This window comes from Symphodus melops (genome assembly GCF_947650265.1).
Source record: "Symphodus melops genome assembly, chromosome: 1".
NCBI classification, from domain to species: Eukaryota; Metazoa; Chordata; class Actinopteri; order Labriformes; family Labridae; genus Symphodus; species Symphodus melops.
Window position 1 is genome coordinate 43,510,272 of NC_136691.1, and position 24,376 is coordinate 43,534,647.

The 24,376-nt window shown below is 42.8% G+C and overlaps 1 protein-coding gene across 9 annotated transcripts in view; it reads right to left on the bottom strand.

Annotated features, from left to right (window-relative positions):
* Window positions 1–205: 205 nt before the first annotated feature.
* The window catches only part of wdfy3 (WD repeat and FYVE domain containing 3), a 92,796-nt gene continuing 68,625 nt past the window's right edge, over window positions 206–24,376 (bottom strand). For 6 of the 9 annotated variants that reach the window (XM_079343069.1, XM_079343066.1, XM_079343064.1 and 3 more), the window contains 37 exons: window positions 24,107–24,324; window positions 22,083–22,279; window positions 21,359–21,493; window positions 20,286–20,465; window positions 19,605–19,838; window positions 19,154–19,253; window positions 18,698–18,858; window positions 16,504–16,733; window positions 15,729–15,838; window positions 15,122–15,304; window positions 13,943–14,100; window positions 13,774–13,851; window positions 12,646–12,876; window positions 12,109–12,277; window positions 11,854–12,017; window positions 11,577–11,725; window positions 10,630–10,750; window positions 10,293–10,378; window positions 9,936–10,016; window positions 9,544–9,598; window positions 9,339–9,458; window positions 9,109–9,226; window positions 8,894–9,000; window positions 8,551–8,704; window positions 8,374–8,465; window positions 8,079–8,291; window positions 7,550–7,691; window positions 7,148–7,302; window positions 6,130–6,288; window positions 5,868–6,047; window positions 5,525–5,707; window positions 5,277–5,370; window positions 4,938–5,081; window positions 4,503–4,733; window positions 4,199–4,310; window positions 3,810–4,007; window positions 206–3,450 (listed from right to left, as the gene is read on the bottom strand). In XM_079343069.1, the coding sequence (XP_079199195.1) occupies window positions 3,330–3,450; window positions 3,810–4,007; window positions 4,199–4,310; window positions 4,503–4,733; window positions 4,938–5,081; window positions 5,277–5,370; window positions 5,525–5,707; window positions 5,868–6,047; window positions 6,130–6,288; window positions 7,148–7,302; window positions 7,550–7,691; window positions 8,079–8,291; window positions 8,374–8,465; window positions 8,551–8,704; window positions 8,894–9,000; window positions 9,109–9,226; window positions 9,339–9,458; window positions 9,544–9,598; window positions 9,936–10,016; window positions 10,293–10,378; window positions 10,630–10,750; window positions 11,577–11,725; window positions 11,854–12,017; window positions 12,109–12,277; window positions 12,646–12,876; window positions 13,774–13,851; window positions 13,943–14,100; window positions 15,122–15,304; window positions 15,729–15,838; window positions 16,504–16,733; window positions 18,698–18,858; window positions 19,154–19,253; window positions 19,605–19,838; window positions 20,286–20,465; window positions 21,359–21,493; window positions 22,083–22,279; window positions 24,107–24,324 (5,563 nt within the window). In that variant the 3' untranslated portion in view covers window positions 206–3,329. The remainder of the gene's footprint in view (window positions 3,451–3,809; window positions 4,008–4,198; window positions 4,311–4,502; window positions 4,734–4,937; window positions 5,082–5,276; window positions 5,371–5,524; window positions 5,708–5,867; window positions 6,048–6,129; window positions 6,289–7,147; window positions 7,303–7,549; window positions 7,692–8,078; window positions 8,292–8,373; window positions 8,466–8,550; window positions 8,705–8,893; window positions 9,001–9,108; window positions 9,227–9,338; window positions 9,459–9,543; window positions 9,599–9,935; window positions 10,017–10,292; window positions 10,379–10,629; window positions 10,751–11,576; window positions 11,726–11,853; window positions 12,018–12,108; window positions 12,278–12,645; window positions 12,877–13,773; window positions 13,852–13,942; window positions 14,101–15,121; window positions 15,305–15,728; window positions 15,839–16,503; window positions 16,734–18,697; window positions 18,859–19,153; window positions 19,254–19,604; window positions 19,839–20,285; window positions 20,466–21,358; window positions 21,494–22,082; window positions 22,280–24,106; window positions 24,325–24,376) is intronic. The other 3 variants (XM_079343068.1, XM_079343067.1, XM_079343065.1) reach the window with 1 other exon arrangement.

The following is a 24,376-nucleotide window of genomic DNA, read 5'->3' on the forward strand; positions in this document are numbered from 1 at the left end:
GTAGTATTGTTTTTTTCTGTTTTGCTGACGGTAGATGAACTCAAGCCTTCTGGAATAAAACAGAAAACATATTTTTCATAATGTTTTCTAAAAACATTTGACTCAAATGATCCCTTTATTCCCTGAATACTCAAACAACACATTTCACAGCCGACACGTTATGTCACGAGCCTCATAACTAAGAATAAAAACAGTTAGTCTTGGGTGGTAAACAGCAACTATTTATTGAAATGAAATTAAAAAGAATAAGTACCAGATCTATTGCGTTATGTAACATTTCTTTCCGTACGAGGGCGGGGGGTTCTCTACTGGGTTTTTTTTTCTCTCGTAGGATGTAGTGAACACAAATATACAATGAACATTCAGCTATCACAGATTGCACACCAGATACGGTAGTAATGCAGTCTAATACAAGACCACCAAAATAATCCAGGATTTTCTCTTTTGACCTTCTTCTCATATTTGTCTTTTTCTTTTTTTCAATGAAGAGTACAAAAGTCCACCCAGAGTTTGGGGGCATGATTTCTTGCACTGTACACAAACCCATCAGTCAGTCACTTGGGGACAACTTAACAGAAAATGCCCAAAAAAAGAAAGAAAAGTAAAACCAACGAAATGAAACAAAACTATAGTAGCGAGAACATGTACAATGTACAATGCACTGACACAGAAAGTCAGCTGTGTTAATAGACATGCAACAAGTAACAAAACTTGCTGAAATCGCAACAATCATTAAAAAAAAACTCTAAAACCATTTATAATTGCATAAATACTTTGTACAGTTCATTTATCCGCTGTGAAATGCACCTTTCTGTTAAACAACAAAGTAAAACTGCATTCAATAAAAACCTTTTCTTTCTGTTTTGTTTTTGTAGACATGAAGGTGCAAAGGAACTCTTGATTGATAGAAGCCGACTGGGCCTTTTCAGCTAGATGGCATGATTGCACGCTAAATTACAGTACATTAATGCAGAATGATATAAGAAGGACAATATCAAGAGTGCATGTTATTATTAGAACATGAGAGAGCTGTGAGGATGACCATTCAAAAACCTTCTGCAAAGTGTTTTATGCTTTTACGTGTTACACTCCGTGAATACTAGTGGGAAACCAAAAGTGATAAAGTTCTCTCAGGGGAAAAAAAGAAAGCAGCATTTGAATGCACAGTTGTCGCCCACAGAACCACAAACGAAATGCAACATAAACACATGCAGGGAGGGAGGACAACGTGAAGTGACACACAAGAACACTCTGGCACACAGTGTAGCTATTAAACTGAGCAGCAGCAGCAGCAGCCATCCAACAGGATAAAAAAAGGGTTTGTCGTCTCTAGAGATAAACTGTTATATAAAACAAGTCCATCCCATATTTAAGTGTGAACATCTGAAGTTCAATCTGTACCAACAAGTGTACTTTTTGTTCCCTGGGTTTCATTTTGTATTTCATGTTGTCATGCTCATTTATTCAGTGACTCTGACAGAAAAAGATGCTCAAGAATGAAGGCTACGATGTGCGAGTCATTATCTCTGCTTTGTGATCACTCTTCTTATTCTGATCACTCAGTGATCATAGATCTGACCCTTGTTTTCTTTCGACCAGTCCCCTGGGTTGAATTTATTGGACAACTTCAAATTGAAACTCAACAGCAGAGACAAAGACCAGCAGCAAACAGAATCCTGTTTGACATAAAGATTTACCTACATATCATTTCTAAACATGGCTGATCTCTATATGAACAACATCTTTGCACTTTCAATTCCCTCAGAAACCTTCACACAACAAATCCATTTCTAGCCACAAAAATAAAAGGACGTCGCTGAATGTAAACATTACTAATTCATTTATAAAGCAGTCATTCTTAACATGGGAGCGTCATTCATGTCCTTGCATCAGAGCCACTCAATCCAACTACTTATAGACATTACAGCTTTTCATTATTGATGAAACGTAAGATCTTGTTGTTGATTTAATGGTTGTGTTAATGGGGGGGTATCATGACCATCTAAACGTCTCGGTCCTTTAAAAACAGGCCATTTGTCTTCATTTCAGGAAATTTCATGATTATTTGACATCTTTTCGAATGTCTCTCTTCAAAATAAATAAACTCTTTAAAATGTTCTTGGCTGCTGCTCTGGCGGTTTAACATCTTGTGCAGGGACTGAGGATAAAGTGTGTGGAGTGCAACATCAGCTGGTCTGCTGTCATAATGCCACAGGGTCCGAGTCCTGTCTGCAAACAGCAACTCTGAACAGAAACCACAAGAAAAGAAAATCCACTATACAAAATCATTCCCTTTTTTGTGTGCATTCAAAAAGCTGCTTCGAGCCGTTAGCAGGAACTCACTACGACGAGGCGAGAGACATGACATTATTACATACGTGTTCTACTTTACCCTAATTTATCGTTTTTCACAGACAACGGTTTCTTTCTGGACAAAAGAAATGTCAACATCAATTTGAGTGATATGTCTGAAAAAGATAATCTGAAATGATCATTTGTCCAGTTTACTAACAGCAGCAACAAAGAATCTGTGAAATTCATATGAAGGACAGAAAATATGACAGGTTAAAAACATCAGAGCAATTTGGCAAAAACAAAAGAGGAACGAGAGAGTGATAATCAGTCTCTCCGTGGTGGTGATGATGGCTTGACACTGTGGGCAACACTCGCACGCATCACATTTTTGTAAACAATAAAAAAAAATCATAAAGTTAAAAAAAGAAAATACGTCATTTTGCATAACTAGACCCACTAGTAAAGTCGACCCACAGACATTAATTATTGACATTCATATATCCCTTCCTATCCTCCGTAGTTTGCCCCTGGACTCGCTGTGACTGGTGACACACAATCGTTTTGTTTTTTAAAGCCAGGAGTGGTTAGTTACAACGCTATGTTACAGGCAAAATGTTTTTGTTTTTTTCTCTTTTCTTATCGACCTTTATTTTTCTTTTGTGTTTTTTCCTCTTTGTGTTAAAAAGGCCATGGTTAATATTCACAATATAGACAAGTTTCTTATTTTCGTCGGTGATTGATACAAGCGTGCCGCATCAACGGGTGTTTTTTATTTTTTCTTCCTCCAGATGTCGAGTGCAGGTGAGGACAGTGATGATCAAGTGTTTTTGTTCCTTTTGATCCTCTTCTTTCTCTTTAGCGCTGTGTTGCTAATACAGCTGGAATCCCCTCCTGTTTCAGTCTGTTACAGTCGTGTGGATGCTGGATGAAGGGGGGGGGAGCTTTAGAGGGAAAATGGAGGCAGGCAGAGGAATAAAACGCCTCCTCATGTTGGAGTCCTCGGGGAGGAGGGGTCTCTCTGGTGGAGGTGGTGCTCAGTTTCTGCAGCCGTCCTCAGCGCTTCGCTCATGTTGAAGGTTGTAGTAACAGTTCTGACACACTCGCACCGGTGACGAGATCTTCAACCTTTTGATCTCTGACTGGAAGCGACTGCACCTGAAAAGCAAAGTGAGGAAAAGATTTGGATACAGGTTTTTAAGAATACAGGTTCTCAAAGATGACCTATCAAAATCTTTTTTTTTTAGCTGCAGAGGAGGAGAAGCTTCACACGTTAAAAGAAAAAAAAAGGAGTTTGTAATTCCTCTTAAATTTGAGAAGTCAACGAAGACACATTTCGGTCATGTAAAACTAGTGTAACCTGTGTAAATATACAGGAGCTGCACGATCGAAGAAGCTTGATCCCGTCTTACGAGAACCTCAGAACATTTCAAACACTAGACGAAAACAGCAGCGCATGAAAGCGTAAATCTAATGAGTGAAAAAGTGAAAAGACGACTGCTGTGTTATTTTCGTACTTTTGGCAGAAGAGTTGCCCACAGTTCCTGCAGTGATGGCGTCGCTCGGTGAGGGAGAAGCGGACCATGCAGCCGGAGCAGCTGTCAACCACCTCGTCCTTCACCCAGTGGTCGGCGGCAGAGCGACCAGGCTGATCGCTTACCGACCAGCTGAAGACTCTACCGCGTCCGTCGCCCACCAGGATCTTACTGTGGTCCCTGCAGAGAGGAGGGAGGGAGACATGAGTAGTTAGTAAAAGGACAACAGGAAACAATACTATGACACAAACTATTAAATCAGAGGGATTTTTTTTTAAATAGTGCAACCACACCATTGTGCTTTAAAAAAAAGACACTGAACATATCTGGTGGTGTATTTGATTTCGGAGTCTGACTCTCAGCTCTCTTACTTTGAGATGGCCAGAGATGTGATCTCTGCTGGATGAGCATTGTCCTTTCGATCGAAAGCTGTGTGCATGGTGAGTTTGCTCCGGAAGACCAGCTGGCGCTCCCATCTGTGGCCTGTGAGTAAACAAAAACAAACACATTGAGCCACAGACACACGAGCAACAATCAAATCAGAGGGTCTACAAAAAAAAAAACTAAAGTCTGATCATTTGTCTCTTCATGTGATTTCTTAACAACAAAATGAGTTAAAATATTTGACAAAACACCTGATTTGAAACAAAAGAATGACAATCAGTCATCGCCCACCTGCTCTGAGCTGGTTATAGGTCCGTGGGTCCATGGCGTTGGGCTGGAGAGGCTGAGGCATGGAGGCGTGGCCAGGATGAGCCAAATGAGGGTGGGGCTTTGCTTGACCCTCCGAGTAGTTGACGAAGACGAAGCCCTCCTTTTCATCGATGCTGAGAGTGTCGGACCAGCGGTGAGAGTCGTCAGAGCTGCTGTCCATCGACCACGAGGCTCCAGGTCGGGCTGAAGGACCTTAAAGGTGTTTTTAATGTCAGCATTGAGATGGATGGAAAACGAGCACAAAGCAACACAGCGGCTTCAGAAAGCATCAAGTCTGGCTACTTCAATGTAGTAAACCCAGCTTCTTAAAAAGTTTAAATCTGAATATGTCTCCATGTATAAAGGTAATAATCGTGGCTGTGAGTGATTGTGGGGAGATGACTTTAGGGGGAGTACCTCGGGGTCTGTGGACCGTGCTGCCCGGCTGGCTGCCTCCTCCTGTCGACGGATTTCGTGGAGCTTTGGGCTCCTGACTCAGACTGGGCTCATCCCCGTCCGACTCGCTGCTGTCGTCATCACCGTTGTGACTCTCACCTCCCTCTGTGAGGCAAATTAATAATTATTTATTGGACACTTTTTTTCAATGTATAATCTTTTTATTAAAACATATTTTAATGGTGAAGGCACTTTTGCAGCATCATTTGGTGTTTCGTGTTTTTTTGTGCACAAAAATGAATTCAGTTCAGTTCTGTTACTTCAGCAGCTCGATCCTTCATTTTTCTCCCGAGGACTCACCAATCTTCTCCTCGACGAGGCAATCAGGCACATCGGGCTCTACTGGCTCCAGAGCAGGGGTTTCTGGGACTTGTAGGAACTCCATTCTCCAGAACTGCAAGACGCACATTTGAACTCATTTATTTAATTTAAGTCACTTTCCTTCAAAGAAACTTTAATCTCGCAAATGTGTGACGAGACTTAGAAGACGACATTTGTCATTTCATGTGTGGGTGAAGGTTTCTTTTTTGGAAGGACTAAATCGTTACCCTGACAACACCGTCTGAGTGTCCCGTGACGATGACATTCTGTGTGTCCCACTCGTTCATCTCTGACACGCAGCAGCACAGGATCTGTTGGCTCCGTCCTGTGAAGGTGTTTGCACTGGCGATGGGGCTGCCGTTAATGCTCCACACGTGTATGTATGTGCCTGCACAGGACACAATATCCCCCTACACACACACACACACACACACACACACACACACACACACACACACACACACACATCAGCAGTTCATAAAGATCACGATCAAAATGTCCTTTTCTTTATTCTTGCAGCTGTTTTATTTGATCTGCAGTGACAGAGGAGAGGTGTTTGTTGGAGCTCACCGTCAGTTCGTTGATGCACAGAGCTGAGACGGGTGCTCGGTGTCCCCTGAGCTGTGTGACGAAGGAAAGATTGTTGAGGTCCCAAATGATGCAGGTTCGATCCCGTGAGCCGCTAACCACTATGTGGTACGCTGAAGAGGCTGTCAGACATGTCACAGCGTCCGTGTGACCCAGTAACGCCTACAATGAAACACAACAGACAAAGATTCAGAACAACTCTGGACTGCAGATGGATGACAGAGTTACTGTCAGGAACATTTACCTGTTTGAGCGTGAGCGACTTGGCCCTCTCCTTGGAGGTTCCTGTCTCCCACACACAGATGGATGTGCTGGTTCCACCAGTGATGACCAGTTTGGGGTTAGGACAGATGGCACAGAGGATCTGACCCCACTCTGACAGACACTCGTACACCACCAACGCCTGAAACAAGAGTCATAAACTTTGTCCATATCTCCACAACCAGCACATAAAGAAGCTTCTAATCACTCGTGAAGCTGGATACTTTTCAGCAGGTGCGGACTGAGAAGTCTGTGAAGCCTCCTCAAAAGGACATCAAAATCCTTTACAGCCATTTTAAAATGCAGCAGCCAGATTATTAACAGCTCTCTCTCTGCTCTGATCTTTAATCTCCACATTGGCTTCTTGTAATATCTAGAATAAACTCAAGGATCCTGCACGACCTCAACACCAGTTTGAAATAAAAGAAATCACACTCAAATCACAAAAAGAGATCTCAATGAAATGACTCCTCTACACCAGACGAATACAGCAGCTAAAAAATAACTCCAAAATATTCAGTGATTTGTATGTTGCACTATGGGTAACTGGTGGTACTCAAATCTATGAATTTGTGTTTGGGAAGATATGATTGGTCTTTGTAGATCTCTCGCTTTCGTGCAAGAACCTGTTGAAGAGCACTCTTGGTTCAACAGCAAAAAAGAAGACATTTCATTGGTATTGTGTCTGTCGAGCAGGGTTGATGGACAGTTATGAAATTGGACTTTTCCTGATTTAAGAAGTGCACTAGGAGTGTTTGTGGGGGTCAGTGGGGTCAGGAAGGACAGTGCATTTGTATTGACCACCAGCAGGGGGAGACATTGTCTTTCATGGTTTCTTCACATTCACGTGTCAGTGTTCAAGGTCAAATAAGCAGTGATGTGTAGTAAAGAAGTCCTTTCAAGTCAGTTTGACTTTATTCATTGAAACACTTTACCGAGTCCTTCATATCATTGAAGTGGAGATAGAACGGAGCATGCCCGCCTTTAAAGCTCTCACTGACCTTATCAGATTCATAGTTAGCCAGCCGGCAGCTGAGGTCAGCGTAGCCCCAGGCGAAGGTCTTACTCCAGGTAGGAGGAACAAGGACTTTGTTTTGCTCCACAGCGAGTATCCCCTTATCGGTGCACACGATCTGTCCCACAGGCTCCTTGAGCTCTGTTGGTTTCACACAAAGAGAGAATTAAACACTTTGATTAAAACAGACTGGACCCACATTCACAACCTTTTTAAGCAAATTCAGGAACCTATTGTGGACATTTAGGTTTTCAAACAGACTGCGTAGAGGACGGAGGGAGGACAAACCAGCTGAACCAACATGAAACAAACAATGTGTGTATTTCATCAGACAAAAAGTCAAACCCTAAGTTTCGATGCGTTTGTAATTGAGTGTGGGTGTGTGTACCTTTCACAGGGGCGAGAGAAGGTCTGAGATTGTCCAGATGATGGAAGAAGATTTTGTCGCTGTTTGAGCTCGGAGGAATGCTCGCGACGTCGCCGTTAGCTTTACTGCGGACCCGTTTAGGAGGATGGGGCTTCTTGAACAGCTGAAACAAACACACACATCAACAGTCAGTGACTGAAGAGGAGGAATACAGGTCATTTTCTTATTCTACTGAAACAATGTTATAAACAATAACAAATGATTCATGAAGCTGGCCTTGGCGTCTTGAGGATGTGATCCTACTACAACGCGCTAGTAGCAGCTAAAGAAACAAATAACAGCTGCTGATGAAAAGGACATTTACGTATGTACATGTTCATTAGTCTGGAAGGTTAGAAACATCAGATATGTATCAAAGGTGCCACACAGGCAGCCATTAAATACAAGCTTTTCTTTAAAGGTAACAATAATTAAAATGTAGATGAATTATATGTAACATCATTTTCATGAGATTCTAAAAAAGCAGTTAGTGCGTTCAGAGTTGTCGGACCTGTTTGGGGATTTGTCCAAAGTTGTTGATGAAGCCGATGGTGGCAGTCTCCTTCAGCGGGTCGTTGATGTTGTAGATGTCCACCTGACCTTCATAGAACAGGTGGTGGAAGACGTTCACGGCCTCCACAGCGGGCGGACCTTGCTGCTTGTAGCCAAAGATCAGGTCGATCCATTCGTGGAGGTGGGCTGATACGTAGTCACACTCCAACGCCTGCAGCCGGGGCCGGAGGACATTCACACTTTAGAGTTGACTCAACGACACTGTGACACAAAGTGCCATTTTAATGTCTTACCTCTCTGTGGACTCTGATGAACTCTCGGGGGTCTCCTTTTGCCCACGGTGGCAGAATCACGTCACCCAGCTTGGTGCCGTTCTGTTTGGCTCCTGATACATCAAACACCACGTTACATTTCAAGTAGTCACTTTTCACCGTCAGTTTGAGTTACTGAGTACATGTTCTGATACTGACCCAGGTCAAAGTTGTTGGAGTTCAGCAAGAACTCAGGTAGATAGAAGAACTCTGGGATGAGCTCCTTTACGTCAGCCATGTTGTGTTTGGAGGCAGAGAGCCAGGCTTCACGTATGCTGTGGAACATCCTGTCAGCCAGGTCGAAATGACCTCCCTAGTCATCACACATGTAGGAGAGCTTTTATCTCATGGGCGCTCGTTTTAGTAAGAGGGATAAAAGGATCATAATTCATCGAGCTATACAGTCTGCCAAAAGAATTCAGATGTTACTTAACGAGTTGATAAACATAGATGACAAGCAAATTTCTTTTTTTTTTAAGTGGACAGAAAGTTTCGCTCAAACCTGAAGTCTGAGAAAAATCTGTGTGAAGGGCTCCATCCGGACCAGATAGGAGGCAACAATCATGGCTGAGGAGTAGTGGGTGCCGTAGTGATATGCTGGAGTTTCACCTGATGAAACAATTACACACAAGCTTTCACTTTAACAGACGCAGCTAAATATGAAGCGAGAACACAGAAAAGCATTGAAAAGGCAGCCTGTTGAGTCTGAGGGCATACCGGTGGGGTCTTCCCAGTCTTTGTATCTCTTCTTGTACTGCGTCAGTCTGTCGTCAGTCTGGGCGCCCATCGGCTTGGCCAGGTTACGGAAAGTCTTGGGGTTGTTCAGGTCTAGCTCCTGGTGAATATTACCCCAAAAAAATAACATTGTTACCAAGAGTACATGAATCTATTCTTCTCTCAAGCTCAGCACTTTTACTTTCTACTGATGTCTCAAATCCTGCTATCACCTCAGAGTCAAAGTCCGCAAGGATCCAAGGGAAGACGGGGTACTGCATGAGGTCGTTGTACGATCGTCCTGCCAGCGTGTTCAGATGCATCAGGTACTGGAAGTTACTGATCTCTCCCCGCTGGAAAACAGACAACACATGACTCGGGGTTAAATGACTCCCCTTTACTTTGTGTTTGTGAGATGGGATCATTTAAAGGTCTTACCTCCCATCTCTGAGTCACTGACTTCTCACCGACCAGCGTGCTGAGGATTCCAGATCTACGTTACCCCAGGACAGAGAGAGAGAGCGAGCGTTAAAACCACTCAGCTTTCACTCAGTTTTATAGCATATGCAGGTGTTGTCTCTGATAAAGGACGGTGGGGTGAAATACCAAAAGAGCCCATTTGTTGACATTCTTCTTTCGGATATTATTTTGATTGATTTAAACAGAAACGTGTGTCCACAACTTGAGAAAACGTTTTCATGACAAAGTTTAAAGAAATGTGTCAGAAAATATGAATCCACAGCATCACAGGCCACAAACCCTCTCACCACAGAAACCTTATGGAGAAGAGACAAGCGTGATCATGTTGAATGTAACGGAGGAAGTCGTACCCTTGTTCCACGCTGGTGTTGGGTCTCTGTCCTGACACCGACTCTGAGCTGTCAGCCAGCGAAGGCACAACCGCCAAGAACCTGCAGGGAACAAAAATAAAAGAATATTATCTGACTATATTAATGTTGGACTTTCACATGTGTAACCTGATAAAAATGAAAATACTGTTGATGACTGACAAATATATATAATATATAACAAATATTTAAAGGCTTTTTAAAGAACAAAAATAACACAATGCTTTCAGGATGATCCGAATGACTGAATATAAAGAACGCTCTTACTCCATAGTTTACATTTCTGACAACCTCTGCATCATGACATTAATGCAAAAGAATCTCAAGTATCTTTAGTACCTTTGGTAAACTTTGTTGCGGACTCCTTTCTGAAAAGCTAACAAGTAGTTTCTCCCGTCAGCTGAGAAGACTTCCACCGCCATGGGCTGAAAGGGGATGAAAGAACAGAGCACATTTAATAATCACACTACAACTACAAGAAAAACCGAGGCTAACTAAACAGTGGCTTGTTTATTTAAATTGTTTCATACAATCTGACTGTACTTTATCTTCAGCTCTGCTTCTAAGCTCAACATGTTCCCTGACTGTGAGCATTGCTGTATCTTGTGATGTAACTGTGTATTGAAAATGTGTTACAGAAATAAGCTGAATACATTAAAAGCATGTGCTCACTGACCTGCAGCAGGTAGCGTCTCTTGTGCACCTCCTTGATGTCTTCGTAGGCGAAGATGCTGCAGGTTCTCTTCAGCTGGCTCTGTCCTTGTCTTGCTCCTCTGGGGATGATCGCCTCATGCAAGCTGCACATAGAACAGATCAGCTGTAATGCTTTGATCAACACTTTGACTCTTAAACAACTTTCATCAAGGAAGGTTAAAGTGCAGACATTAACCCAACCTGCAGATAAAGAAGAATCACTTTCCCCCCTGAACTACAAACCTCCTCTGATCTCAAACGATGTGACTGAGGTTTAAAGCATCTGACTGTGAGAGTAAACTGGTACATGTGGGCTCTACTTGCAAGAAATTTGTCTTTCTCTTTAAATAAAGCACAAACTGAGGTAGAACGACACAATTTTAATTATATGTATTATTTATATGTGTTGACAACAATTACCGTCAGAAGTTTGGTTTTTATTATTGGATGAATGAACATAAATGTTTTATGAAAGTGCCTGCGTGTATTTCTGTCTCTTCATCGATCAGGATTGCTCTCTTTTATCAGCTCTCTCACAGACCGGGTTGTGATTGTGTGGCAGCTGATGAGAACGTGAAACACCTGAGGGGAACACGATGAAATCACAGAAGCAGCTGTTGGTTATTTTCATGCGAAACCACGAAGGAAAAAAAACTGAGCGAGTGCCCCAAAATAAGATAAATGTGTAATGTCTCTGCAGACTTTTAACGCATGCTCCCTTCAGCAGCATTACATCACTCTGTCAGCAGAAAGCTCCCTCTGCAGCGCCAGAAGAGTGAGGTCATCTTTAACTCAGGAAGGAGTGCACACTAAATGTCTCGTCTCATCTGCAGGCTTCAAAATGCATCCAGGGTTAATGATGCAGCCAGTACTCTCCTCCATGTGTGCAGAGCTGGATGTAAAGTTTCAGAAACAGAAGCCTTGACTTGCTTTGGAGGCAGTGTGTCGATGTCTCGGATCTCCCGGGACACGGTCATGGTGTAGCCGTCGATGACATAAAAGTGTTCTTTCCCGAACAACAGCAGGCCCTCGCTGGTGTCCAGACCTTGAACCCTGGCACAGCGGTACATGTGCTGGATCTGGGACGGAGAACGTCAGAAACAATAGAGCATTAATGAGTTTAAGTTTGAAACAATTAGCTTTTTCTAACTCAAAGTCAAATGTGATTTAATCCAGGACAACATTTCTGATGATTTCTCTCTCTGACCTTCTCTCCTTCCTCTAGGAGGCGCAGCAGCGACGTGTTGTCCGTCCTCTGCTCCTCCTCGGGGCCTCCTGACTCTAACAGCTGATCCTGAAGCTGCTCCTGACTGTCCTCGTCCGCTCCGTCCGCTGTGGAGCGAGATCTTTTCAGAGGAGCCTTCACCAGTCCTAAAAAAAAAAAAACAGAAGACATAAAAGCGTGATGAAGAACTCAAGGAGATGACAGTACAAGAACAGAACTGGTGGAGTCTTTTTGTACCTTTGACCCTTGCGATGGTGTCCTCTCCATGCTCGGGCTCATGCTGAGTGGTCTCTCCCTCTGTGTTGTGCTCCACAGAGTGCTGGTACATGCCAGGGTTCCCAGACAGCAAACGCACGTAGTACTCTTTGCTGTCGTAGCTGATGGCTCGTCGGTATCGCAGAGGTTTCTGGAAAAAAAAAAGAAAGAAAGAGGTTTGTGTAGTTTAAATAGCAGTTTTCACAGTTCATGTGTAATAACTGATATCATTTGTACAGAACAAGAAACAGTTGTTTCATATATGTTCACAATGAGATTAAAATATATACACCATCATGAGAACTTCAACTTCTTTAATCCCATGTCTACTAGAGTTATTTGTTATCAGGACATCTCTTAATTTTTTCTGAGTTTAATAACCCATTTTATAGAGTCATCAAGAAACCAAAACAGCTCTGATGTGATAAACTTAGGTCAAGTTGATGAGTGACTGTAACTCATCATTTAAAGGTCACTTAGGTGTTTTTGTTCCTTCCCTGTAAATGATGCATTCGATACCTGTGCAGGGTTGGTGTTTGGCTCCGCCTCTGGGATGTACGGGTAGTGGATATAGAACATGTCGTTGCGGACCATCTTCTTCCTCATCCGGCAGGGACCCTCCGTCATCTCCAACACAAATTTGTCAAGGTGTGAGCCGATGGGCGGTCCCCAGAGGCCCCGCTCACGCAGCAGCTCGTATTCAATGGATGCCCACTCTTCTGTCACGTACTTCAGGGCGTTCTGCTGCCGCTGGGAGACGGAGGGGTGGATAAAGTGTGAGTCACTCATAACATGCTGCTATAAACGACCCATGATGTCACAACTGCTAAACATGAGTGAAAAAAACAAATCTGTTTGACTAATTCTGTTTTTGTCCTTCTGAAACCTCCTCTGCACTGTTACACAACAGTCTGTTGTTGTGTCCTGAAGCTGTTTATTCAGTTTGGATGTGTTGTAACACATAAACCATGGATTCACCCACTGTGTTTGTAAACTCTGCCCAAATAAGCTGTAATTAGGCATCATGACCGTAGCTTGCCTGGTTTCTACAGTCATGATGTAACGTTGTCCTGATTTTCAACATTGATCTTTTTGCATTTCATTGAGATTAAATCAAGATGTAGAACTTTGTTTTTCTGCTTATGAGCTCCAAAAGATAAGTGATCCTTTGTTTGTAGTTTTAGTTTTGTCACTTTTACAAAATAGGATTGTCATGCAGACAGTGGGACCAGCACTGCCAAACATGTTGCATCTGACAAAGTGAACTTTTACTGAAGTCTACAAAGTCCAACTGTTAATGATGCAAATGTCTATACTCTTCTGTAGAATTAAAGATATTTCTGACAATGAGAAATGAACAGAAAAGTTTGAGTACTATCAGTAACAGGGGAATTTGCTACATTGCTATTATAGGTGCTTTGGTAAAAAGATACTTTTAAAAGCGTTTCATAATAAACTTCATCTTTTTCCTCTACCCGTTCATCAATATAAATAAGACACCACAGATCAGCACACATCAAACATTGACACACTGAAAGAAAGAAATCCATACGTAGTTAAAGAAGATGGAAGGATGAGACCACTGTAAACTTGGTCTGAGGATACAACACAACTAAATAAAAGTAAGAGTAAAGATAAGTGTTTCACCTCTTGATATTCTTTGTACTGCATGGCCACCAGGTCTCGCACGACGGCAATATGTGTGAACATCCACTGAAAGGTCTCCTGTAAGATAAATAGAGGATTTGAATAAAACGAGGCTGTCGTGTCCGTCTCCTCCAGCTGTGCAGTGATTGTCCGTAGTATTCCTTCACACCTGTGCAGACATGCTGTTCTTGTTCAGGCTGTTCTCTTTCTTGTTGCGGCGGACGCCCGTCAGCTTGGAGAGGCCGAAGCCGCTGCTGACTCGGGACAGTTTAGACTGCGTCGCAGGAGCCACCGCCTCACCGCGACTGATGCACTTCTTCTCATGCACTGAACAGCAGAGAGGAGATATGAGTGTTGGCCTCAGATATTAAGTCAGCTAACATTTCATATCCATGACATGTTTCCTGTGTAAGCAAAGGAGAGTTAGTATATTGAGAGAGCTCATACTGAATGATTAAGAGGAACAAAGGAAGAGGGAATCTCTGTTTCTCTGCAGATCATGTGTTTGTCAGTAAACAACGTACAGACAGGAGAGATTTACCACCACTAGATTATGTATGACAAATTGAAGAGTTCTCTGTTCCTGAGATATTCCATTAACAACAATGGGACATATGTGTAGACATCACAAAATCTCTCGGCAAAGCTGCTGCCCGGAAATAAAAAAAAGTCCCACAGAAACGCTCACAATATCTGGTTACCTGCCAAACTGTCTGCTGCAGCAGATCAAATCAAAACTTTGGCAAATGGCTGAAATTAATCCACCTCTCCAGTTACATAAGCAAAAGTACACAACTGATGAAGTGTGTGTGTGTGTGTGTGTGTGTGTGTGTGTGTAAGAGAGAGAGAGAGAGAGAGGGAGAGAGAGGTGACTGCATAATAGAGTTCAGCATTAATAGATCCTATTGGCTGGATGTCATAGAGACATTTTTTCTTTGCAAAACAACACGAGTTTCGTAATAGTTGGTAATTATGTCATTCTGGATAAGCCATCAAATCTGAGGCAAAAAATCCAACACGGACATAAGACATACCTATATATCAGGAGACGATTAGTCAGAGCACATACATTTTTTTTAGGATTAATCAAAGAGTCACTGGGATAAACCTGTCCCTTTAATTACAGTACAAATGTTTGGAAAGAGATGCCAGGGGTGAGAGTTAGTTGCTTGGACTCACACTGTCCTTCTGAAAAAATTATTGTATGGATCTTCTAACATAGGCTTGTAAAAAATGTGCCAAAGTTTTTAAACGACTGATAAAGAGAAGAGACATGATCCGTGCTCACATACAGAACTCAATATGCCTCCTCCTTTCTGAATCTAATGTCAGTGAAGGTTTCCCTCACCCAGGTGGTTCTGCCAGCTCTTCAGAGCCGGCTCCTCCAGGGCGGGCCGTGCCGTTGCAATGTCCACGTGTCCTCTGTCATTGCAGGGCAGAGACACTTTAAAGATGTCCTCCAGCATCTGACGCTTGCTGTGCATCAGCTCTGTCCACACCCGATTCACTGCCTTCAGCAGCAGCTGCCGGCCTGCCGACGACAACAACCATCACTTCTCTTTAACATGTCAGTGCACAGCGCTCTTATGTGGCTGTTTGTCACTGAAGTAGCTGTCTGTCGATTTGAACTAATATGATATATGATCATGTATTCTGACAAAAAAGTTACTGAAAACACACACAAACATATATTCACTCCTGTCTGTGCTTTTATTGTTCTCTGTGTGCCGGTCCTTTCCTGCTGCACCTACAGTTTGTTGATAAGACACAGTTAAAACCTCTGGGATCATATGAAAGAGATCTGATGAAATAATGAATACACCATCAAATCTGCCTGCTATTAAATCCTAGACAACTCGTAAACACTGTTTGAAAAAGGCACTACCACTGAATCTTTTCATTTTTTTTTTTAAATGTATGTATAAATCATCAACACACACGTAACAGTGCCTCACCCTCTCCGACATCGTGGTTGTGCATAGCGTCAGCCTCGTTCTCTGTAGGCATCATGACATGCCAAGTCGTCATCCTGGCCTCCGCCTCCAGACCGAAGCCCTCCACGCTGCTGCAGAAACAAACGCACACAGTCTTCAAACAACCTGGGAGGGGGGTGAACTCTGCTCTCTGCAGTCCTATGGTGTGACACTGTGTTGAGGTGAAGCATATTGTTTCCTCAGCGGGGTAGGAAACACAGTCTCACCCCACATGCTGCAATTTTTGGAAGCTATCAAGACTTCTGGCAGGACACGAACAAGTGCAGTAACAGGGAGATAAACAACAAGAGAGTAAGACCCTCTTTGAACAGTGCTTTAGCTGCACACACAGCTTGAGCTCGATATAATAAACCACAGTAATCCAAACAACGATCCACCCCTCACTCAGTCTCACATGCTAAACTCCTCATAAACAGCAAACACATCTATCATTTTGCATGTTTGCAATATGATGGATTATTTATTTTTAAGCATCCATGATATGACACAACACAGACTCTCATCAGGCTCTTTCTCCATCGTGATGTGGACTTGTGTCTTCAAAGCCCCCCTGAAAATACCTTGTAGTGGTCATGTGTGATGAACATGGGACTCATTTTCTTTACAGTTCAGGGCTCCTGTCACAGCAGGCTTGAGAGGGAAATTGTTACTTCCACAAATATTCAGTATTAAAACAACCAGACACATTCAAAGCCACCTTAGGGGCTCTACGAAACAAAGACGTATGTCTCCTTACCTCCCGCTGTGCAGGCAGATAAAGCAGTGAGCCAGACAGGCCACAAAGTCCTGGTCGTGGTTCCCTGGGCCGAGCACCAGATTGCGGTTGACGGTCAGGACCCTGAGCGCGTCCAGCAAGGCCACCTGCTGAGCTACCGTCTTGTGGGGTCGACAGAGCTGATAGAGAACGGTCCGATTCAAACAGTGGTAGATGGTGTCGAGAGAAAGACCCTGAGAACGTCTTTTGGACTGGAGGAGGACAAGAAGAGGTAAAAGTTACTATGAAAGCTGAATAACTAAAGACAGGTGTCAGACACAAAGGGGGGGAAATGGCTTGTTGGTTGTTCAGTTGTGTGGTTCGTCGGATGAGCTTAGACAACGCATGAATTAGGGAGAAAAACTGGTGGAAGTTACACAGAAAAGTTTAAAAACTTATAAATGTTGACATCTGAACCTCTCCTATTTAGAAAGATTTTCATCTGATGCTACTAAATATGGACCAGTTCCAAATGTTGATCTCACAGTGGTTTGGTTTTGAAAGGGCGAGGGGAGTTGAGGCCTTTTTCTTTAACATTCAGGACGGCTGCTTCTGCTACTCGAGAGTATTTGAATTAATTTTTTAGTCAGTATTAAATAGATCAGGTGGTAGATCACAGTCAGTGTTTACCACTACTTGATGTAAATCCAAATCTGTTCATGTTGAATTTAAAGCAATATAAATTCAACATCAGGACCTTATCCTTGCCTCGCAGCCTGCTGCTTTGTCCCATGACTCATTGCTCTGATGGGTTGCCTGGCTTTGTTCCAAGTTTAAAATTCCTTCTTGACAAATTAGAAACTATAAGTTGTGCCTGTGAAATATGGTTGCCACTTAAATCTGTCAGCCAGCTGTCTTTCCTGACATTAACCCCTTGATGCTTGAATTTGTTTCCAAGTATTAAAACATATTTTTACACGTGTTTCTGCTTTCAAGTGGATGCTAAATTAAGTTGAGAACTTTTGTTTGAAAACAGCACATAAATGGATATTACATAAAAATATCACATACATGGCACATCAAACAGATGTTGTTCTGTCTGCGAGTGGTCCTATGACAAACTAATGCTTGCTCAAGGTTCCTCGGTCTGTATTGAAAGTGCATCAACCGCTATTTTGGCTGCATTTGGAGCGGAAGCTGTTTGAGGCAAATTTGCGATAATAGGAGTCAAAGGGTTAACCTTTTTGACTTAACTGTCCAACAAACAAGAAGTGTGATGAAACACCCACACTGTCTTACTCCTCAATCCCTCTCTGTTGACTTTTAGCTTTGTCGTCTTATCGTCTATCGAACCTTTCTTATCCTCTCTAAGTCGCAGCATCAGCTTGATGACAAAGGCTGCTGGCTTAGGTGATGTACTGCACTGTATCGTACTTTAAAATCTGAATAAAATAAATAAATAAAGATTTCTAATGAAAACAATAATAATACACTATTATATCCCTTTATTATTCAGTTCAACAGACCAACAACATGACTTGAGTCAGTGAAAGAATAAAGACCAAAAACTTGACCTACAAGCTTGAAAAAAAAAAAAAAAAAAAAAAAGGTGTGCACATTAAAGTTGTTCACTATTGCAATTATTAAAAAAGACGCGTGAAAACATTTTATTTCTTCACTAAATATCGCCAACACACAGACACCGTCCGTCTGCTTCTATAAGAAGCACCTAGGCTGCTAATGGCCGGTGCATTTTGTCGAGTGATAAGAACTAATCTCCCTCAGGCACACAGAAAAACATTCAGCGCTCATGTAAATGTAGTCTGGCTCCTGAAAGTCCTCTGCATCAAGAATCATTCTGCATATACACCAGCTCTACATGGCCCTGCAAAGAATTCCACTTTCATTTCTCTTCTATGAAGTCCTCCCTCTCATTATCCCAAGAATGAATATTCATCTTTATATATCATTTGATATAGTAATCAGCCAGGTAAGTTTAGACGTATTAGGTTTTTTCTGAGCTTCATAACTTTACTCTGAAGGTGTAGATATGTGTATTCTATTGTCCAACTATTTGAAAAACTTTATTAAGACATGAGTGATAAAAAAGATTTGATCCAAGAGACGACAATGTTATCATCAGGGAATTAATAATGTTCTCCATGAGCACATCGGATACACAATAAGACCTCTCTCTTTTAAGTGTGGATCATTCTGTGCTGATGTTTTCTTGTACCTGTCCAATGAGCTGTACGATGAAGTCCACCACCAGCTTGGAGTCCTTGTTGAACATGCCCTGCCACAGCTTGTCCACGACCCGCTGGGTGAAGTAGAAGACGTTGTTGACCAGGATCTGATAACTGCCCCCACTGCTGAGGGGCAGAGAGGCATCTTCACCTGAACGCAGAGGAGACATAACAGGGGAGGTTACACACATCATCAGAAACACATTAAAGGTTGTGCTCTGCTCCACCTCTCTCTCCTCCCAACACTTCCCGTCTCTCTTCAGCTCTCTTTACCAATAAAGGCAAAAACATCAACATGATATTCTTTCACACATGCACTGCATATCATGCTGATATCACATTGTTACACTAGTGTGTTAGTCATAGGAAATCATTGGAAGGTTTGAAGTTGGACACTGTGGCAGGTTAACAACAAAGTAAACAGAGAGAGAGAAGTTTGTTCTGACCTAAAAGGACATCAGCCGCCAGAAGATGCTCCATGACGCCATCCAGGATGTTGGACTGAAACTCTTTCTGCTGAGTCCTAGTGGAGCGCTCCGGGGAGGCCTTAAATGAAGAAAGACACATTCACAGTTGTACCATCAATTAGACAGGCTCTACTCAAATTGTTGCCCGTGTTAACTGCTGCTGTGATCTTATATCTGCATTGTAACAAGCAGTGATTGAATCTATTGTCATGTGAAGCAGGGTTCTCAGGCCGACACTGAGTCAGACACTCTGTGTACATAAACAGTCATGGGATAATTCAGCTGTTAAAACACTATTATGAGGCAGGTCTAGTAGGAGACAGTAATAGTAATTCAATGCAGATTTAAAATAAACTTTTCTGATATTGACATATCTTAACATTATCTTTATGTGAATCAGCAACCTCCTCCTCCCAAATCATCTCCTCACCTCCAGCAGTAGGTCGATGATGGGCGTCTGCTTGCTGGCCGGCGTCATGCAGAGGTTGTCCATGATCAGGACCCTCATGAAGTCAAACACGTACTTCTTGGCTGGGTGGTTGGTCAGGGAGGTCTTGGAGCCCACGTTACAGTACTCAGACTGACTGCGGTTCATTCCTGAGTCTGCAGCGAAGGCTTTGAACTCCTCGGTGGGAGAACCCGCCTCATCATCCAAATCAGTGACCTGAAAGTGTGCGAGACAAATGAATCAACAGTTCTGATTGTTTTACAGTTAAAAGATCAATTTGAAAAAAAGAAAGAAAAACAAGGTAAATGCTCATAATAGTGATAATTTATTACAGATAAAATATAATGAGAGAGACTGTACTTTACACCAGGCATGCTGCAGAAGCAACTGTCTCATTAAACAGTCTCAGAACACCTTTCCTTGTGTGAAAAAGTGCAGTGATTACAGTGACCAAGGCTTCAGAGAGGCACTTACTTTTGTTTTTATTGCCCAATAACTGAGAACAACACTACACTGCAGCGGGCGCAGAGATAACCGAATAATTAACACCATTTGTTACTCCAGTAAAGAGACTTTTTGCAAATGCCAGACCCATTCATGCAGTCTTAATGTTCCTACATTTTCCTTAAGTAAAGGACAAACATGTTCTCTTCATAGTCTTACCATCTCAGAGTAAGGCCTGATGTTAAAGGGGAAAACAGTCGCTGCCAGGGCACAGAGGAACTCAGGACTGTGCCACATCGGTCCCAGGTCAGGCACATTGTGGTAAAGGTACCGAAAGAACTGCATGAGGGTGACCGGGTACTCCCTCAGCCAGGAACCTTCCTCCTCTGACTGCCAAGGCTGGAAAAGACGCACAACAAAACAAATCAAACCGCTGCTTTTACTGAGACTTCTTCCATTCTAGTGCAGAACAAATATCAGACTGGTTTTAGGGTGAAAAGGGAAAATGGAACTTGTTTAGCACCCTCCTGTTTTTCCCCCAGGGGGTTAAAGTGTAGCTTGTCAGAAACCAGCAGCAGCATAGTGTGAACCCCTGACTAACTCCAGGGTGTGAGTGTGAGGATGAGGAGGAAAACAGCATGAGTGGAGTGCAGAGTCATTTCTGTTGGTTTAATGGAGCTTAAAAAAGACAGCTCAAAGAATCTTTGGTAAAATTCGACACAAAGCAGCTCTTAAAATCAGCTGATGAACATGAGAAACCTCTCACACGCGAGACTTAAGCTCTCCGAGTGGGAGTGTTAAACAGTAATCTTCTTTTTGAAAGAAGGTGCTTGATTCAATTTGTCAAATTATGGATGAAGACTTTTCCCTTAAACCAAAACCTTGCTCTGGAATATTGAGCTGGCAAGTGTGTGTGTTTTGTCCATTTGCTTGTTGAAAACTGAAAGCAAAGCTAAAGGAGAAGATCATTCTTTAGGAAAATAAATGCTGCACACACATCTTTTAGAACAATGACAAACACATCCCATAGATGTGTTAAAAGAAACTTTTACATTTTAAGGGTTAAACAAGAATGACAATGTTGTTAAGAACCTCTACAGCTATGGTTTGACATCGTGTAAGTGTTCCCTGTGTCCTAGAAATGTTAAGCAACACTTCCAGCATAGAGTGAGCACTGTTACAGACCCACACGTTTTCAAGCCAGCATTAATACAAGGCTCTGTTACAGCTCTTGTGCTTCTCCATCAGCTAAACATGACACTGTGTCGTCTTCCAGTTCTGCTGATTCTCACCAGGTTGAGCATGCTGCGCAGCATAGCCAGCAGCAGGAAGGCAGCCTCGGTGTAAACACTGTGAATGGAGCCCACAACTGTCGAACTGGAGGCCGGTATACCGAAGATGAACGTCCAGATGGAGTCCAAGTCAAACTGAAAAGAGAAACATGAAAAAGGGTATTATACACATGAATGTAGTACTCGAAATCGGTCTGTGTCTCAAGATCACTTTTTGAAGGTCTCATCTCAGAATCAAAAGAATTTTTACTCGGTCTTGTCTCGATCTCAGGCTGGGCGGACTCCTGGTTTTAAAACAGGACCGGCCAAGACCAGTGAGTGACAAGATGATGATTTTCAGTGATAGCTACAGTCTTGTCTAAGTCTCGGAGCACTCTGGTCTCGGTTCGTGTGGTCTAATAAAGGACTACACGTTGGTGTATTGCCCATGCTGATGGTGAGTTACTCTCTCTCAGATGTGTTTTTACAGCTGATACACGTCTTCTCCAGAATCTAGGATTATGGTTTTACTATCAAGCTGTCAGAGACCTTAAAAGAAGTAAATCTTTTCTTAATCATGTTGAAGTTGTCAGTTGTTAAAAGGTAGTTGTTAGTTGAACATAAACTATATACTGATCTAAGTGTAAGGCAGTATTTATCTGGTCAGTAAAGCGCAGATAAAAAGCAAATACAGAAGACATTTGAGTGATATTAGAAGAAGAAGAAAAAGGTTGGGTATACTAACATGTACCTGCAGGCTGTCTGGCAGCTCAGTCACAGGCTGCTGCAGAAACAGAGCCATGAGCAGGAAGTAGAGCTCGGGCACATTGGTGTGTTTGGGCAGCAGCGTCTGCATAACCGGGAGTCCTGGGAAGTGGCAAGCATCCCGGTTGATCTCTCGCAGAGTGGAGCGCCCACCAGCACTGCGGCCCACGTTGAAGCCTAAAGGTGGGTTGGAGAGTTTATTCAGCTACCTATTGAAGGTTGACAGGAGGTGACTACTTGAAGCTTTTAATACAGCTAGGGGGAGAGGAGTAGCAGTATTTGTGTCCTGGCAAACACTTTTACATAGCTTAGGGTTTAAATGAGTAATTGTACAACATGTTTTGGAATAGATCCACAAGATTGCTTCAGCCATCAGCTGTGAAACCGACTGTGTAGGTTACAACATAAACCCTGCCGAAAGTCTCAACTACGTCCAGGAAAAGTGTTTGTTCTGCCACTCATAGGCTGAAAAAGTTCTGTATCTCAGTACAGGAAGAGCAGTGAGGACAAAGAAGATACAAACAGGAGTTTTAGGGTGAAGAACACTGGGATAGCAGTTTTATCTAATGCCATGATCTGTTGGTTTTTTATGTTTTTGGTTGACTCTATCATGCGCATTTCAGCAACAAGGCAATTCAAGGTGCTTCGAACACGCTATCAAAGAAACGTTGAAAAAAGACAATACAAAATCACTAAAACAACCACAATAGTGAATAAAATGTAAAAAGTCCCCAAAGAAATACAGAAACGATTTATAGCGGCAATAAGACATTTAAATACTCCACTTATAAATAAGCTGCAGTTTGTAATGTAATGATGTCATCTGCTCTGTTCAACATTATAGAGGTCTGACGTCCTTGACTGCAGAGTCTGATCTTCCTGACAGACACAGAGTCATCTGCTGCTCTTTCCTGATCAAAATGGATTCAGTTGAAGAATCCACCTCAGAACATCTCCCGAGGATTCATCCTCACTGTCTGTGTCGAGTCACAGCTCACAGGCCGGCTCAGGGGAACTTAGGGGTCTGGATGCCTCCTATGGGACCTTGTAAACAAAGAGCCCTGACCCTGTCGGAATGACTGCCCTAATTTCAGACACTCAGCATTACAGTCTCATCCTGTTCTTTAGATAAAACAGTTAAAATCGGTGGACAATATTTCATCGGGGGATTTTTGGGGTTACGCTGCAGGCATTTCAGCCCCAAATCAACTGGAGCAAACTGAAGCCATTTGTAGTTGTAATTTAGACCCCGAGCTATGTAGAAAACAAGGGCCAGCTTGAAAATGCTGACGTTCCATTGATTGAGCAGGGCAGTGAAAGAGCTGTTTACAGGAATACGTCAGGACTGGAAACTTCTAATACAACTAATTAAGCACGATTTAATTTGTAATGGAGCTGTCACTACATAAATGAAACCATACAGGACTTCGCTGAGCTGGACGATAAAAAGAACTTCTGCATGAAACTAGGGGAGTCAGCATGATAGCGCTTATTCTAACAACGCTACAGCAAATCTGTTGGACCATTCCACTACTAAGCACGGTTACTGAAGCAAGGTCAATGGTTCTCAACCTGGAAGTAGAGCGATAATGGTAAGGTTGAAGTTTAAGGAAGTGAAAACTGTATGGAAACGTGATAGTGGAGTCTGTAAAGAAAAAAACAACACAGAGACAGACATGCACGTTTATGCATGAAAAGACCTTGTGAGGTTCAAAACCATTGATCTCAGGAGGGCCTGTGGTTGTAGCAGCAGGTGGAGCATTGAGGCAAAAAAATTAGAAAACAAACCCTTGGCTGTACGGCGCACAAACTGTGCAGCTTTCTGTTTACTGAAGGAAGGCCAACTCCGGCGGAAAGCGATGCCAGAGTGAGGAGAAGCGTCTGCTGAGCCATTTTCATAACAAACACCACACACTTTAAAAGGTTACCTCAGGCTTCGTACTCTCACTGCAGGGAATGTTCACACTGGATTTCAGATGTAGTGTAAGTAGTTTGTGCACTCACCCAGCACTGTGCCGATCTTATTGGTCAGGACGGAGTCGGTGTGGTCCAGCCAGCCTCCTCCGCACAGGCCTTCTTTGAAGCGGTTCAGGATGGACTGGTTGGAGAGCAGAACCACCAGGATCCACAGTGCTGCTGTTACCGTGCTCGAGTGAAGGTGTTCCTCCATGAACATCAGGAGCCAATCAAAGCCCAGTGTCCGCACCAGCTCCTCACAGGCCCTACACAAGAAGATTCAGAGGAAACTTTTGGTCAGTGACGGCTCGAAAAAAA